Below are 19,152 nucleotides of genomic sequence, written 5' to 3' on the forward strand. Positions count from 1 at the left end.
CGGATCTCGCACACACGCACAACCACTGATGAACCGCACGGTACCGCTCGGTTTCAGGATGTCGCCCACCGAGTTCTCGAACTATATAAAGCAGCGCGCAGCGATGCAGCAGCAGATTCACCATCATCATCACCACCAGCAGCAGCACCAGCAGCCGCAGCAGCAGCAGCAGCAGCAGCAGCAGCAACAGCAGCCGCAGCCGCAGCAGCAGCAGCAGCAACAGCAGCAACAGGCGACCGCTGGTGCAGGGCTGCCGGTCTCACAGAGTTCGCCGCGTAGCCGCAGCTTGTCGCCCGGTAGCATAGTCGCTGGCGCCGCCGGGCAGCAGCACACGGATCCAAGCGCGTACTTTTTCCAGCACGGCCCGGCCGCGGCCGCGGCGGCAGCGTATCACGCGCAGTTTCCGCATCGCAACATCTTCGACTCGTCGAGCCACGGCGGCTACCTGCCGGCGACCGATCTTTACGCTAGCGCCAAGTTCCCGTCGTCGTACTTGGATCCGACCGCGCTTGCCGGCCACCAGTTCTACGGCGGCGCCGTGAACGGCACCAATGCCGGCACCGGCGGTAGCGTGAACGCCGGCACCAGCTCGCAGAACGCCGGCAGCGCCGGTAGCAACCTCGGCCCGATCGGCTCCGCGACGGCCAACGGTAACGTGAACGCCGGCGCGGCGGCCGCCGCCGCCGCAGCGGCCCAGCAACAGGACAAGAGCGCCCTGGTCGAGGGCCTCAACAACTTCGGCCTCGGCTCGGTCGCGCCGTATCCGGCCAGCCAGTATCAGCACCTGCTCGTGGCCAACTAATACCTCGCCACGAGTGCTCATCAATCCATCAGCAACGACAACGCTGCCGCGCAGCGTCCCGACGTCCTGCGCAACGTCCTCGTTCTCGGTGCCGCTGGTCCGGCGGCGACGGACGGAAAAGAGAGAAGACCGTCGTCTCCGAAGCTCTATTCGAGAGACGGCGTCCAGAGTCCGGCTTCCGTACCCTGATAACGATCATCCCGCAGCCAGTTCTCTCCCACACTCTGTCTTTCTTCCCGAGAGTCTTGGAACTCCGCTGGCTACGGTTTTTAACAAGATCATCTAGATCCTCCCGCGATTCCCATCCAGAACACTTCTCAGGACGCTCTTTCGTTCGATCTATCCTAATCCAAGGAAACTCGAGGAAACACTTTGTATATACACTATTATCGATAGCTGTCGACGAACGGGGGAGAGATAGAGAGCGAGCAGAGAGAGAGAGAGAGAGAGAGAGAGAGAGAGAGAGAGAGAGAGAAGAGAGAGAGAGAGAGAGACAGCCGCCGCACCGACCGGCACCGATGACGAGATACGGAAGCGATGATGAGGGCGAGGAAAGAAGGCGCGATAGGACGGAAAGCGTGTGCGTGTGAAGACGATGCCTCGTTTCGAGGTATACGCCTGATTGCGAGGTAGCGTGTGCGTTTAGGCATAGAGGAAAGAAGAGAAGAAGGAAGGAAGTGGCGAACGACTAATGAGAGTGAGAGAGAGAGCGAGAGCGAGAGTGAGAGAGAGAAAGAGAGAGAGAGAGAGAGAATGAGAGCGTGTATATGTGCTAAAAGCCAAAACACCCGATAAGGACTCGGAGGCGCGAGACGCTCGTTCGACGAAAGCCACCGTGTGGCTATCACCATCCATATAACCACACACACACACACACACACCCACACGCGCGTATATAACGCCCACACAGGTACACACATAAACACACACGCGCGCGCAAAAGTAAACGTATATATACTTTATACCACAGCGGACCGGCGGACGTTCGAACGATGCATCGAGCGCGCCCACACCTGTGACAGTAAGGACACACTCAATGCGTTTTACACGTAGAGATACACGCGACACACACGTACACACAAGCAGGACAAGCATACGGATCTTCCCCGACACAATCCAAACAATGCGGATACGAAACCTACACGGGCACACGTTTTAGACCACACGTCACACGCGAGCATCCATGCACCGAGACACCACGTGTTGAAAAAAGAAAAAAAACGAAGAAAAAACCACATTATACGCGACACTAAACCTACACAGATATTACCAACGTGTAATAATTTATTTTTTCACTGGTATATAGTCGGAGAATTGATAATGAATATATCTGTAGAGCCTATATATGTATTATATTCAAGATGCACTCACTCTTCACGGGTTCTCGCGGAACGGTAGGAACTTACACACTTGTCCCCACTCGTGTCGAGCGAGCCGTCGGGAGATCGTCCGGTGGACCGATTAGGTCTTTGTAAGGTAAGGAGTCTTCCAACTTTCTCCATCGATCGAGCGTCGACACGTCGCGACGCGGGGCGTTGCTTCGTTTCGCGCGGATTACGCGGCCGAATACACGCAGCACCGGAGAGTAATATATATATATATATATGTGTGTGTGTGTGTAAAACGCGGAAGCTATTCAGGCACTAAATACGTAAATACGCGTCCAAACGAGTACGGGAAAGAAAAAAAAAAATCGGATCGCGGATAGCTTCCCCGCGAAGATCCTTAGAATCGAGATAAAAAAAAATAAGTGAATAAAGAAACCTACAAAAGACGGCCCGTTCATTCGCACGAGACGGATAGATAGATAAGATCTGAGGAGAAACAACACGATTAGGACGAAGGATCGATCCTTCCATGAGCGTATAGTGATAATATAGGGAAAGAGAGGAAAACGAGCTCGCAGTTTTATACCGTTCGGGAAACTCGTCCTCGGTACGATTTTACATTTTATTTTTATAATAAATGCAGTAGAACGTAGGAGAAAACGAGAGCGCGCGCGAGAGAGAAAGAGAGAGAGAGAGAGAGAAAGAAAGAGAGAATGCGGTGAGTGATATGCAAGGGACAAAGAGGGGTGGAAGGGGGAGAAAAGTAGAGAGAAATAGAAAAAGAGCCAGCCGGTGTGTTCGTAAGGGACGTAAGTGGCCTCGTTGCTGTTCCCTCGATATTTGTTCGCTTACGCGTGCAAGCCGCTCACCCGCCCGCCCGTCCACCGCAGAAAAACCATCGGGAATCGATTTCCTTTCGAGATATTGCCTTTCGATTTGACATCCGGAGTCGATGACCTTCCGAGCTGTCGGGGTGCCTCTTCGAATCGCTAAACCTCGGCAACAGCTCCTCCTCGCCATTGTGTTTGAACAAAGCCGGAAGTTGCTCGATTATTTTTTTAATCATCATTGATCCTCGTTGATTAAAATACTTTGGATATGAAAATAATAAGTTAAGCCGCGATCCGAAGTTTAGCAATAGTTTGCTACGAAGTTGATTCCTGTCTCGATAGTATTCTCTTAATCAAACCAAATCGCCCGCGGGGCTCTACGGTGCTAAGAAAAGAGTCAAGTACAAACATAGAGCCAACCGAAAGAACAGCGGGTGGGATGAGATTCGGGAGAGCAACGCTGCCGCTTAACGTCCACGGGGTTAATTAGGTGATTACTTAATTAAAGGCCGCGCTTCACTGTCCTTGTCGGCGAGGCAACGGGTTCGTTCATTCGCGAGAATCATTCGTACGTTAAAAACCGGTTGTTTTTATGGATTCTGATTAAAGCGAGTATTAAATTTGCGCACAGTTATTTTATTTATTCTCGGGATATCTATTGCATTGAAAAATCTGGAATCTCTCAGGGAATTTTTATGAAAGTTGCTTCTTCAATTTTGCTCTTATTCTGCGATCGGCGTGTAATAAGCCTTCCATTTCTCTTCAGCACTTTTTTAGATTTGTTTGAAATTTTAGTAAGGTTGTCTCACAGGATTATGTGAGTATGAAACATCAATAATCTTGTGCGCACAGAAACTGATTTAGATTATTTAAAATTTTATCTAAAAGTCCAGTTTTACGTTGGAGAATTGAAAAATTCTCAGAGAGCTTTTTTCCGATGATTGAGTAGACATCCCGATTCCGGAATTTAATATACTCGCTTTAATACCGATCTTGTAACAAGTTTACTCTCGCGGTTTAAGTTTAATCGAGTCGGGTGCGCGATCAATCGGAGCTACAGGATGTTCATTTTGGAACGCCATCAAAGCTTCGCTTCGTAATAAACATCTGATATAATACAGTTGTGACTATCAAACTTTACAAGGAAGAGCTTCTTTCATTAGTTAAAATTGTCTTTCTTCCGTAAAAAAAACTGCCTATAAAGAACCGTGGATCGCGTTTCAAGATGAACATCTCCCTCAACATTTTATCCGCCTTGCGCCTTCGAGATCGATTACCGATCGACTTCTCAACACTGTTCGCATACAGCTATTCAAATTTCTCGCACTGAAAATAATTCAAAATTAATTGCGCTTCATAATTTCCAAGATAATAACGCGAATCCCCGAGGGAATAATAACGCTCGGCATACACGCGAGCCGAGAAACTCGGGAATTTTCGCGAAAATATAGTGAACTTTTCGCTGTTCGCGGTATTCGATCTCTCCCGGATGCAACGGCCGGGGAGCCTCGCCGACGAACATTTCGCGATCTCGCGCGACAGTAACGGCGGCGGAAGTGTCGCGAGCCGCGGACACTAGGTGCTAAAAGTATTCAAGAGTGTTAATCCTATGGTCGTGGGACAAAATGTGCACGGAGCGAGCCCAGGGGTATCCGGAGACCGCCGGCGTCGATCCGCGACACACCGATCCCTGGCCGCGTCTACGCGTCTCCTCTACTTAGACTAATTTCTAACGATGTTCGTGTTAGCGCGTCGATATAGCCGTAGCGTGTAAATGTTTAGCGTAATTTTTAGAAATGATGTGTTTAGTCGTTCTTTCTTACGGACTTTTGTATAGGCCTTTTTGTAAATTATCCTCACTCGGTCGCGGCTTCCGAAAGCGGATCGCAAGATCGACGTTGGACTTACCTACCTGCAGCGCGTCCAAATTGGAGGGTTCGGTGCGAGATACATTCATGATTTATAAGGTTTCAAGCATGAAAGCCCGTACCTAAAGTAAACTTTACAAATTGCGAACCTGCTTCATCGTTGCACTGAAATTCTCAATTTCGCGGCGAACGTTGCCGATGTTTCTGCAACGTCGCGTGAGCTGTGTTTCCTTGGGAAGAATCGGGTTTTTTTTTATACGATACCTCGGTCCAAGCGAAGTGTAGTCGAAAATTATTAGTCAAACGTCGGCTCGGGGATTGGCGCGGGGTGGTCTCCGGACGGGCCGGGAATGCGAAATGAGTTTTATTAACCGCGGAACTAACTAAGTAGACGTGAGAGAGAACGCTGATGAAAAAAAAAAACAGAACCCTTTAGTAATATCTAAACTTAATTGTAAACTATTAACGATACGTACGACTGTGGTAGCTATGCTAGTACCTGCTATTGTTAAAGAGAAATCGACGAAGATGCGAATAAGATGGGGACGACAAAGGAAACGTGGAGGGAGTGCCGCAAGAATTGAGCTACGGCATAGTGCCTCAGTGCGTATCGAGATTCGATGACCGATTCGGTGACTGCCACGATGATTTTTCCACGTCACGAACATATCCTCGCTTAATATGTTTCGCTCGGTCCACTTTTCTTGATTTTAATAATTAATAACTTCATTATTGTTATTACCAAATGATGTGAAAGATATCAATTTACCACAGCTACTTTTTCCCCCATAGAGCTCTGATACATTGATTTTATAGATGGGGTTGTAGATGAACGTAGTGTAAATCGCGATCTTCAAGCTTGCAAGATTGATAAGCCTACCTTTTTCTTATCACAGATGATACGCACTCGAGTCATTGTGCATCGAGACCAGTTTCGCACCGCGATCTGTCAGTGAGCCTCGCGAACGATCCGAAGTTCATCCTGCGATAATAATCTTGTTCTTTGCGCGCGGCCGCCCCTTGTTTCCGTCGCGATCTTCCTCAAACAGACACGACATTTATTCTTGTAATTTTTCTAATCGTTCGCGCATGATTGATTTCAAACAGATTCTTCAGACTTTGTCGCAGCGGCGACAATTAGATTGGAAATCCGTCAGTCGTGTTTTCGCACATCGGGGACGGCGCGATCCGGCGCGAGTAACGTCGCATACGCGCGAGGGAATCTCGGACGGACATGAGAAAGAGATTTTTTTTTTTTTTTTTTTTTCTCTCTGATGAGGTCGCGAAAGTTTCGACGGTCCGCGATCGCATTCCGCTGACATTTCAGACAGCCGGACGACGGCGGTTGAAGTCGAAGAGACGATGAAAAGAACGCGCGCGCGCGCACGCGGGACGGGAAAACTTCCGAAATCATTGCGCTCGAGGAAACTTGGCAGACTTTAAACGGGTTTTCGCCCCGGACTTTCGAACGGCGCTCGAATGCGAATAACGCGCTGCCGGCCTGGGCGGCGTTTTACAAAAGCCGTCGACTTACGGCCGAGCACGCGATCCGAAAGTTTCGCGCTCCGACGAATTCCAGCGGCGTTACTCGCGCGGTGGCGTCGCGCGAGGAGGATCGGTCGACGGAAAAGGGACGGCGGTCGAGAAGGAGGACGACGGAGCGCAAAACGCGAAACTGCGAAGGGTAAGACGAGAGTGGTGGAGCAGCGGGGAGATGGGGGGGGGAAGGGGGGGGAGAGAAAGAGAATAGCAACTCACAATGCAATAAGTCGCGAATCAAATGGATCTCGGCTTAAGACGAGAGGCTCAGATTAGCGAAGAATCAAACACGATGTATACTCTTAAAACTAACAAACAAAAGTGAAACTAAGAGAGAAAGAGATGAGAGAATAAAACGGGGATACTAAATGGGGAAGCGCGCGCGTAAAAGTGCGCAATGGGGCGCGAAATCAATGTGAGAGAGAGAGAGAGAGAGAGAGAGAGAGAGAGAGAGAGAGAGAGGGAAATTAAGTGAATCTAATTATAATACTGATAGAGCATACATTGAGATATACAAAAAAAACATATAGTATTATACGTTTACGATACGATTGTAATGGACACTTTGTAAGCAAGAAAAAAAAATTACGCATAGTTTTCCATACCCCGTAATGGATGTAATTCGTTAAAAGGGAAAGTTCAGACAGAGGCCACACATAAGTAAGTCCACATATAAACGACACGTACATATATATATACACACACATACACACACACGGAGACATACCGGACGGTTAAAAAGAAGTAATTACATGTACAAGCGCGCACACATACTCGTTCGAGAAGTCACACATGCTCGAGTACACACAAGAGATTTATAAGAAAAAAAAAAAAAAGAAGTCAGTAATCTGTCTTTAAAGTATCATGTGTCTATAAACTATAGCGAATCGATATTGTCTCTTACATAAATGGCAAAAAAAAAATACAAATAACCGTGGTAACGTCGTGTAAAGTAGCGATAAACAAACATTCTGCAATATATGACATAATATATATTCTTACATTTATAAAGATGCGACATGAGGATTATATGTGACAAACAGACTGCGGGAGGCCCGAAAGATTGTGCAATGCGCATCGCAGGAATATCGAATGACGCCGTTGGAAGAAAAAAATCGATCTTTCCCTCTCCGGAATTATTCCGGAGGAAAAAAGAAGAAAGAGACGGTGTGTAGTTCCGATATTGCCGAACGCGCATGAAGATATCACACGGATACACACGACATCACACATAATACACACACACGCACGTACACAATGTACAGGAAAAGAGATCCAAAAAAAAAGAAACTATCGATTATTCTACCAAGTAATGAATTAACAAGAGGATGATAATTAGATTTGTAATTAATTACATATATATTTTTCAATACTTTAACTACTTGCTGAATGTAAACTATATACATATATATATAATTATATATATTATATACATATATTATATATATTATACATACACACCTAACGCGCGCGATGCCGCGCGCGAAAGGGGGGAGGAAGGGTGCGGCGATGAAAGCCGCCTCGCGGAAGATCTCTGAGAGAGGACGCGGAAGGGAAATTTAAGGGTGATTTTACATTCGGAAAATTCCAGGCGGAAGATCGCGCCATCGGCTAAAATAACAGAGTCCTCCGATTTTTTCGGTGGCGTCTTTCATCGGCGCGGGACGCTCGTTTCCGACTCGGTCGCGACTCACGCGAAGGATCGAGGAAAAAAAGGCCCGAGGAAGAACGCAAAAAAAAAAAACAAACGCGGAAAAAAGTCGACTGCCTTTCGTCGTGGCGGAGCGCGCGCCAGAACGGAAGCGAGCGGAAATCCTTTCTTCGACCACGTCGAGGAGGCGGAAGAGTTCTACGAGATCTTTTTGTACCCCACCCAAGTCACACTCTCGGTGTCCAAAAAAAAAAAAAAAACTACGTTACACTACGTGTAAGTGCATCCTAAATGTAACTGTTAATTGCCCCTACTCCAAAGCCCCCCAACCCCACGCCATTTGTAGAGAAAAAAAAAATCGCAAGTGAGAAAGAAAGAGAGAGAGAGAGAGAGAGACATGCGGAGCAGAGCGATTGACAATGTATGAATATATGTCTCTGTGTGCATGCATGCATGCTTGCGTGTGTGTGGGAGTGTCAAGACACGTTCGTTCGCCTTAGTTACTTTTTTCCTCGGTATAGAGAGTAAAAGGAAAAAGCGCTGAAGATCCTTTCGAATGATTTTCACACGCCTACGATTGTTATAGAGCGCATATACATATGTTATATGTGTGCACTTATGATTATTACGATTATGATTACCGTTTATCTCCATCCTTTAGTCGAAAAAGAAAGAGAGACGGATACACTGCGCGCCTATATATATGTATATCTGTATATAGGTCCCTTCTCACCTCACTTTTTTTTTGTTTCCTTTCTTTTTTTTCTTCGATCTTCTAATTTTCTTCCCTCCCCTCCCTCCCTTTTTTTTATATTAGAGATGTATTTTCTGTTGGCTTTAGATTTTGTTCCTTTATTTTTGTACGAAGATCCAGCATCGATGACGAGACGTGTCGTCGATTTTACCTACATATATACATATACATATATTGAATATTATAATTGTAGCTCGCTTTAAGATTATCGTTCAACCCTTCTTTTTGATATAGTTTGTTATTGTTGTTTTTGTATGATATTTGATTATATACCGACGCGCCCCGCGCGTCAAAAATAATATATAAATATATACTACTATATTATATATATAATATATATTTTTGTTAATAATACAGTGGTTTGATAACTGCATTAGCTTGTTAATAATGGATTTGTTTCTGTTTCTTACGGCCCGTGAATATATATATAGATAGACACGTGCATATACATAGATATATATATTATACATATATATATATACATACCTATATATATATATAAATATCGATTATATATATATATATATACATATACCGCTACATTATATTTTGTTTAACAGTGTCACGAAGCGACAATGAAGCGTTTCTTGAAATTTGTCGAGCGACTTATAAGGGGCTCCGACACGAAATATTGATATCGAAACTCGCGCGTGTATAATATAACTTATAATATCATTTTGTAAATTATTTTTTGTATTTTTATATACATACATATATAAATAACGAAAGCATACAAAAGAGAGTCGCGGAACAGTGTTATGCGCACGGCGAGAAACCAAGAGAGAGAGAGAGAGATTGAGAGAGCGAGAGAGTGGGAGAGAAAGGGAAACGTGAGAGTGCGACGGAGAAAAAAAAAGTCGTTTAGGATGAAAGGAGAGAAAAACCAAAAAAATACCCTCGTGACGCATTGATTAACACTGACGATACTTAATCAGTCGCTGACAGTCCTTTCGTTGATCGAGAGCAGCACCAAGAAGATTATTATTCGATCGATTAATCGCGAAAATCGCATACGGCACGTATGCAACGTTTGTAAAACTGTAATAATACACACACACAACACCTGTGCATACACACGTACCTACACACATACACACACACACACAAACACAGCGCAATGTTTAATTTTAATAACGACACGCCAGTCCCGAAGATTTGTTCCCGATTATTTGTACCTCTCTGTATGTATTTTGCAGCTTGTCAGTGCTTTTTGTTCATTTATTATATATTTTAAATATTAATCTCACCGTCTTTTTGTACCAATCTCTTTTCGCCGTTCGCCGATGAAAAATGCGTACTCAACTATATACATCTATCAAAGGAAAATATATGTTAATTCAATCTAGTGAATAGTGCAACGCAACTCCAAAGAATTGCGCGGCCGCCGGCCCGCCGATCTTCGGGCCGAGCCGCGAATCATTGGTAACCTCGCAAGCAACTTAGTCGTATAATAGCGTACCAGATATTATTTTTCGATCAAGCACAGAACACGATCGGACAGCGAATAAAGTAAGAAAGTTGCATGTTAGATTCTAGTTGCCCTCGACCGCGGCTTTGGACGACGATCTAAATCCTTTCCACGCTTAACCGACACAGATATTTTATAGATGTTATGTGTAATAACACGAAAATATATATATGCATAACTATGTTAATTCACTTCCTAACGAAATGTTTATATTTTTGTCTGCGAGCGCACGTTACGTGTGGAAATAAAATATCAAAGGTAAATCGGACGGAGTTATTACGCACCAGCCGCGCGCGCGCGCGCGCGCGCGATGATACTTTTCCGCTATAAATAATAATGAGCGGAGCGTAGAATTATGATTTCGGGACGCGTAATTTCTGTTAGTCAAATATTTAACCGCGCCGAGAATTGGCGCGGGACGACGAAAAGCGAAGGCCTCGTGCGCTGCTGCACGTTCACGCGGTCGAGGGTTGAATTCCGTGTTCGCGCGCGCATACGGAGAAAGATTTATCGTCCTGCCGGTCGGAGCTCGGAGCTTCACGCGGAATTATCCCCGCGGCGTAAGATGTTATCGGGTCTTATGTAAATTAACCGCTATTCGAGCCGTAACAGAGTCTGAGTAATTATGACAGATAATTGCCTCGTATCTCATAACGAAATATACACCCCTCTTCCCCCCCCCCACCCCCGGTAATCGATTCCGCACTCCCCCGAGTGTTTATCTGAATCTTGCGAGCTCTCGACCCGATAGCGATTACCCCGCGATTACGATTCTCAAGCGCCGATCCCGCCGGCGGTAATAAATTTCTCCGCACGCGCGCGCGCCCGACGGCATGGCAGCGATTTCGAAAGTAATCAAAACGCGGCGACGTGTTTGTCATTTCGCTGTATTTCGCCTCCATCCTTGAGTCGGCCCGTGGCTTTTTTTTTTTTAAAAAAAAAGCTGGTTGGAGATCCGTCGAGAAGTTTCAAGAAATTTCGTTTCATGCATGGGAGAAAATGAGCGAGGAGTGCGACGCGAGATTCTTGATTCTCGGCGTCGAGCGTGCATGCCTGCGTGTGAAAGAGAGTGAAAGAGCGAAAGAAAGCGCGAGAGAGAGAGAGAGAGAGAGAGAAAGATGTACACTTTTCGTGAATGTTCTTTCTTAGTTTCTCATGCAAGCACGGTGGATGAGGGTGGTTTGCCGAACGACTCGATTATCCTGGATCGCGCAACCGTCGTCGGTTGATCTCTCGTCGTCCTTCGACGTCGCAGCGCTGGTCGGAGATGGCTCGCGTAATCTCCCGCGATCCTCTAGCGCAGCCTAAGTGTCGCAATTCGGTCAACAACTTCGATTTCCTCCAAAGAGAATGAAAATGTGAGATCTAGTAGAGATCTCTCCGCTAATAGAGAGAAATATACGACCACTTGGGACTTGTAATTAGCCTTTAATTAGGTACTTGATAAACAAATTAGGACCGAAGATACGTAACGCGCAAAGAAGTGTAATAAAGTAGGCTTAGGTGATAGGCTTAAAATTTGTACGACGAAATTTCTTATATCCTTAGGTAAAAATTAGAGACGTGCGAGAGAAGTCCGTAAAAACTCGAGGTCGGAATATAAATGTCGAACCGTGGACCATTGATCGAACGACGTCGAGGGATCGAGAGAAAAAGAGTAAGAGAGAGAGAGAGAGAGAGAGAAAGAAAGAGAGAGGCGATTGACGGCGATCTAAAAACGAGATCCAGGACGAAGTCGTCGGCGAGGTGAAGGGCAGGGCGCCTGGTATTAGTACACATTAGTTTCTTGGCTCGGGGGCGCCCAATTAGTTGTTGGAATTTTATAGTCTAGGTGATAATTCTCGATATAGTTCAATGTTGTCGAGTTTTCTATTAGTTGAGCGTGGCGAGGCGAGCGTGAGGCGCGTCGGGGAAAGCCGGGAATTCTCACCGAGCGGTAATCGACGCCCTGAGCGATGGATATTAACTATTTATACGGTTGTTTGGAAAATATTTCAGAAAAAAAAAACGGTACGAGGAAAAAGTGTTGTTGTTTCAACATAATAAACAGTGTTTAATTTAACTGGAAACGAGCGAGATTTTCTCCCGCCGTTGTCGCGCCGAGGCGCGCATCGCGCGGTAACGTCCGTCGAATTTCAATGAAAATTCAATATCGGGGCAATAATTAAAACCTGCTGAAATATCGGGATGATTTAGGCGAGAGTGCGCCCCACCGAAAGTAACTCGCGATATTGTTTCCGTTTTTGTACCGGAGCGATGAAATTTTATCGGGAACATGAGACTTGGCGATTCTACGGCGGGCGCGCGCGCGCGCGTTAAGCGTGATTATTGAAACAGTAATATCGTACTCTCTCGCTGTAACCACCGTCCGCTGGTATCGATAAAACATTATAGCGCGGATATGCACGTCGCGGTCGTTCCGCGCACTCATTTGGCGTGCTTAATGCGAGCTTATTCCCGACCGTAAATCTCGGCACGCTAATTACCCGGCGTTCTTCCGTCGAAGCGGACGCGTTTTAATGGATTTACACGGGAAACGCGCGAGCGCGCGTTTCGCGGCGACGTGACCGCCGTGAGGGAAAATAGCCGAAGTCGCATAAAAGGTTTCGTGCGCGCGTTTAATTGCGCGATAGAGATATAAACACGCAATCGAGCAAACACGTGATAAATAATGTTTTTTGGTTAATGGAGAGATATATATGTATATTAATCTGCAACCACACACAGTGCTGAGTGAATTGTGCGAGCGGGGCAGATTTTTTCGAGTTGTCGTGTCGTATATTTGCTAATGAAAATGTTTATGAAAAAAATTATAGTGACATCAAGATTTAATAACGATATCATAGAGACGTCTTCTTCTAACAGCGGTGTGTGCTGTGCGTGTTATTATTAATTCGGAAATCTTTATAAATTTTAATAGCAAATTTAGTAGATCATATATTACAGGGAGATTTTTGTTGAAATCCCGTCTTTTTTATAAAATAAAAATGTTTAGTCAATAAAAAAGAAAAAAAGAAGAGAGATATGATAAATCTATCGAGATATTGTTTAGCGTATTTTGCATGAGACGCTTGTTTCAAATAGATAGTTTTGAAGAGTCTTGTATAAATTTATTCCTGACTACAATTTATAGTGATTTTGGACTTTGTCGTCCAGCAGAGCTCAGGGTGGTTTCAGGCTTTCCTCGACCGTCGACTCGTCCTCGTCACCGATATGTGGTTAGTCGCGACTATTTCGAGTTACTAAGCGTCTGTATGGAGTGTTGGAGTGCCGGATACTTCCGGCAATGTCCAGTAGCAGATTTTCAAGCGAACGAGAAGACTCATCTAGAAACTAGATCGTCGTCTCCCGGCGGAGCTGGGCGAACAAACCATTACCGTTTCGCAGCTCCGAGCTTGGAAAACGAGATTTTATGAAAGTTTTAAATTGCCGTCAATAAATAATTCTGGCAAAAGTATAATATAAAGAACGGAGCTACCTTATCCCTATTGTTCCTTTATGTTTTATTGCGTAGCGACAACAGCACAATAAAGTTTTTGTTAGCAATATCAATTATCGCGAGGGAACAACGTCGATGAATAGTGAAATATTTCGCTCAGCTCCGACGACATTTCTCGCGGAAACTTTCCGAGCGAGTCCGGTATTCTTGCCGCCCGTTCGTCGCGAGAGGACGAGGTGAGAAATTCTACGGGAATGCTTCGAAAGTTTTCCGTTCGAAGGGGGACGACGGGAGTGCGTCACGAATGGTCGATCAGTAAATAAGGAAGCGGCGTAAAGAGAGAGAGAGAGAGAGACGCGTCTTCTTGGCAGGGTCGCTGTCTACGACGTGCAAGCGCGGTAGACAAAAACTTTATCTACATATTTGCCACGCGATATTTAATATGTGAATGAGTATATCTATATATTGAATAACATTGACATATAATATAGATATATATAAATATATATATAGAAAGAGAGAGTATGTGTGTGTATGCGAGAGAACAAGCGAGCGCGAATGAATGTATGGTAATATCATAAAATTATTATTCTCTTTGTTACTTCTTTATAATTAAAACAATAAAAAAGCTACTGAATAAAAAAGATGCTGCATGTTGTTATTTGAGGCGGATGCAGTCGGCGGTGTTCTTCTATATGTCTATATCGGCGCGTCTATCTCTAAACTAAATGTAGCGCTACGAGTATACGAGCATCTGATTCATCTTTTTTTTTCGGTTTCTTCGAGTCATTATCGCGGAGTTTATATATCGCACTGCGCAATTGTTTCTTGTCTCAAGGGCAAATTGCAAGATAAGACCGCCGCTAATTGAAAATGGACAGTCCGAGTTGATTCTAGTCTTAGAAAATTATTGGACCGTGACTAAAATTTAATAGCTATATGATACGATAATACATATATCGCGGATACGCTTATCTACCATTTATTATCGACGTTTTTATATCGAATATAATCTTTTCGCAACTTATTGATAATGATAATCGCGTTTCTTCGAAATTAGAAAACGCTAACTTTCACGAAGATTGAAATCGTTCTTCGAAATCTACTTTGCTCTTTTTTTTTAAGTATTATTTAATTATGACATTTTATATTTTTAGCACGCTGCATAAGCCATGACGTAGGAGATGAAATAATTTAAAGACGATCACTTTTCAGCGTGATTTTCATTATTCCGCACGGATGACGCTTCACGTCTGATGCTTCAAAAATTCAGCGGCTCGATTTTAACGCCACGATAACGCATCGCGCAATTTTGAAAACTGCACAGAACAAAATTGAATAACAAAACGGGGAACTCGTGACGCGAGAATCGTACACTTGTGAAACGCAAATATTATTTATTGCAACAATGCCAATGCGCCGATATCACACGCGTCTCGAATGACCAGATAGATCTGATTTCTATGCGTTTGATCGAGCGATACTAACGGGAATGCGATACCCGCATTTTCGAATTTCGATGACTCGACGAACCCACATTTTCGGACGCACAATAACACGGTGTTTCAGGTTTACATTTCGTTTTGAAGCTCATTGTTGTTCTCAGATCGCGTTCCGCTGATAAATCTAACGAATCAATGTTCGCGGCAGTCGTTCATCTAGTTTATCTCCTCATGTTACATAATATTTTTCTGACTCTCTTTGTGATTATGCGATGTCTTCGTATGCAAAAAAAAATGATTGAGGTCACGGCTAGGCTATTTAAAGAAACATAGATAAGGGAACACGAGTGGGATACGAGTGGGCGGAGGAACAAAAATAAAACGAGCTAAACCAAAAAAAGAACCAGTACTTCGTATACATCCCCGTCGTGCGAGAGCTGACGGGGGCGCGGGAGGAATAATTAAGTATCAACGGCCAAGGAAACGCGTTTTTCATCCTTCCGTACTCTTGCGTACATTTATATACCTCTGAAACTTTATTATTGATATCTCTATGTCTCGGAGGAATGCGTGAGAGATGTGAGAGAATGCGGGGGACGAAATTAAGCGAGTTATATTTTTTACTTAGATCATAAAGAGAGAAGCGGCGAGAAAGGAAATTGCAGAATGAAAGTGATCATTTAGTTAGAGAACACAGTCGTGCGAGATGATTGAGAATACGTGTGCATTTCGCGTTACGTCGCACATATATATATATATATACATACATATGTATGGTAAGTGTATAACGTGAATGCTGGGAAGTCTATATATATTTTACGTCGCTCCAAAAAGACCCTCGTACTCTGATATGATGTAAACATGTATATTCAATTTTATATTCTAAAAGATCGTTAAGGGACGCATACTTTTTACGCCGTAGAACATGTACCTTTAGATACATATGCGAAAGCGTACGTGTAAGTATATGGATGTAATACTTTCGGCGGTGTACTGTTAAGTCGGACAGCGTCTGTAGAATCTGTCGACGGAGACAAGGAGATTGAGAAAAAGGGACGCAAAAGAAAACTAAAAAAAAAAAAAAAAGAAGTTATAAATATTTTCCGCGAAAACTGAAAGTCTTCTTATTATCCTTCCGGTAATAAGCGGCGTTGTAATAAAAACTTTGTAAGAGGAAAATTCGCTTTGATGAATAGACCGTCTAAAATCTATGCCGGAAGAGTTGCTTTGTCGAACCGCAATTTTTCACAACAACGGTAGGAAGAGTGATACAAAAAGATTTATACAAAATTGCACGGAGGAAGCGAAAATATTTTGTATCGGGCACTTTCTCTGGTGTCAATCCAAGCACTTTAATACGTAATTTTAGAATTTAGAGCATCCATTTCGCTCGGATGTCCTCCGTAATGCAATAATGATCAGAATTTCGATATTATTATACCTAACGGCAAAGCTGAGCGGGCCAGTTTTAACAAATCGATGGATCGATCGCGCGATTTTCGTGACAAGCGTACGACGACTGTTGTACTACCGCTGCGGGACGTGTCCCTTGTATAATATATTCATACCGTGTCTGTATTTGTGTCCGCCTATGTATATCTATCTGTCTACCCGTCTATCAATCTCGCACACTTGCGTACACCTGCGTTGTTACGAAATCAAAATATAAATCAACCGGACAGGTCGGCTGAAGAGAGAACGGTCAGGAACTCCGGTTGTGAACTCTGCGGAATCGCTGTACGTAAAACGATCTCGCGAGCTGTATATCGATTTACGTGAAATCAATCCGGAAGATTGGAGGCTTGGAAATTTAATTGCAGACAAAACTCGAAAAGCGTTCCACAGGCAATGGAGACACGCAGTTAAGTAATGATTTATTACGATATTACTTTGTTTGTTGCCGAATGTAAATGTAAATAGTTCATTAATATTGGTTTATGTTTGAATTTTTTTTTAACTTTGATTTACCAATTAATGAATAAAAAAATCCACTTTCTAAACAAATTGTGAATCGATCGACAGCATCGCGCTTGTTGAATTCTTGAACAAACAGCGTGTGTCTCATCGTCGATGCTTTTTAACCAACAGAATGTATCTTAGCCGAAAGACAAAATATTATGTGTCTTTACGTGGACTCTTAAGTCAAAGTGACAGAATACGAAGTGCATATACGATACACATACAGGTACACACAAGCACACTCTCACATAAGAAAGGCAGGAGAAAAGGACGGAGAAAAGAAACCAGAAGAGAGATTATAGATTAGGAGCCGCGGCTAAACAATAAGCACGGCAACTAAATACTTTTTCACGGATTTTAAGCTATATGATACTCTCGTATGTAGCTCGTAAGAATTACATTTTTAAATATAACGCAAGATACATAGTGAAGATAAAATAAATAAATGCATATATTGTATAATTATAGTATCGTAAATATGAAGATGTAGTATTTAGCGATAATTTTCTAGAAAGAAGTTTTGCGTGTTCGCATAAGACGTATCTTCGACGAAGCGAGAGAAGTGCGGCGTGTTTCAGTTTCTCGAAGGCTCGTATCGTGGAAATTGCACCGATGAAAATCGATTAATATCATGCACATCTTATAATCACTTGTACAAAACGTGTGAGAAATGCAAGGAGGAAGATAAAGTCGAACCGGCGAGGGCTGCACTGCGACAGCAAATGATAATGCGCCTCGTGAAAACGAGATATGTAAATGCAAACGGCACGGTGCAAAGTTTGAAGTCCGGAAGATCCTAAGTGCCAAAGAATGCAAGAACGATTTAAACGCAAAACGATGTTCTCGGATATTATTAGTATTTGTATATTTTTTTTATACATATATATTCGCGATTTCACGTTTTTTCCCTTTTATTATGTTCATGCAATTTCCGTATAAATAGTTTGAACCCGGGAGATCCTTATTTTAACTTCAAAAGCTTATCGTGAAAGAGTCGACCAAAGAGTTTCCGGCGAGATATATTCGAATATAATCTCTGAAACTAACATCTGGAGCAACCGAAGATTGTGAAATTATTTTCTACGAATTTTTTCTCAGCGTTTTCGAATGTCGATATTTAATATAAAATCGAGCGATAATTCATCTCATTCATATCGATTATGATTGTTGCTCGATATGTATTATTAAGATTAACATACTTTTTATGTGTTCATATTGATCAGTCTATAATCAGTCGCGAGTATCGATTGCTACTGTCTATTGATAAGCGGCTCTTTTTTGCGCGGCTTCTTACGATGGACTTGTCAGAAGACTGTTAGAGCGTGTGGAGGTTTTCATCGAAAGGTTTCTCGGACGAATGCAGTAGCGCGCGAGCATGCGACAAAGTCCAACACTTTCGACGTTAATCATCCGCCTTCTACGACGCTTATGAGCCTTATGTGCAGCGGTGACACTCGAGCGGACGTTCTGGAGAGGTGTGGCTTGTTGTCCGCTCGTAGCGAAAGAAATATTAATTAGTATCGCGATAGCCGACGTTATTGCGTCTGCGTCGTTTGTTTCTGTCAAAGAGAGTGAAATGAGCGCAATAATAGCGCGAAGGCCGTAATTTTAATATTTATTTATAACAAATCGTTCAATCAATGAATTGTAAATGTTACGAGTGGATTATTCGTTTGTAGATAAATGTTATTTTTAGTTCACAATGTTGATAAGACTGTTTATTTATTTTTAGGATTTTAAGCACGATATTTTTAAAAGCGATATTTTTCGGCTTACGCTGTTATTGCATCCGATTCCTCCAATTAAAAACTTTCAAACGCACGTTTGCCGCGGGTTAAGGTGAAAGACAAACAGGCGATTTAATTGAAACCGAAACAGTATGAAAGTTTGTATTATTCCGCAGGAACAATACATTATTTGTAGGGATTTTTGCTTGCTTCCGAACGCGTCCGGCACGTTGCAACAAATTGAATAATTTGTCGACTTAATTTCACTCGAGCGAGAATCTCATTTGTTCGAACTGCATCGAGTTAGAGATTGCCAGTATTACTAATAATCAAACATTATGCGCC

At 43.5% G+C, this 19,152-nt stretch overlaps 1 protein-coding gene across 5 annotated transcripts in view; it reads left to right on the top strand.

Annotated features, from left to right (window-relative positions):
• The window catches only part of LOC105679089 (protein Tob1-like), a 159,076-nt gene extending 145,819 nt beyond the window's left edge, over positions 1-13,257 (top strand). For all 5 annotated transcript variants that reach the window (XM_012378881.2, XM_012378880.2, XM_012378882.2 and 2 more), the window contains one exon: positions 58-13,257. In XM_012378881.2, the coding sequence (XP_012234304.1) occupies positions 58-802 (745 nt within the window). In that variant the 3' untranslated portion in view covers positions 803-13,257. The remainder of the gene's footprint in view (positions 1-57) is intronic.
• Positions 13,258-19,152: the final 5,895 nt, after the last annotated feature.

This window comes from Linepithema humile, chromosome 2 (genome assembly GCF_040581485.1).
Source record: "Linepithema humile isolate Giens D197 chromosome 2, Lhum_UNIL_v1.0, whole genome shotgun sequence".
In the NCBI taxonomy this organism is placed as follows: Eukaryota; Metazoa; Arthropoda; class Insecta; order Hymenoptera; family Formicidae; genus Linepithema; species Linepithema humile.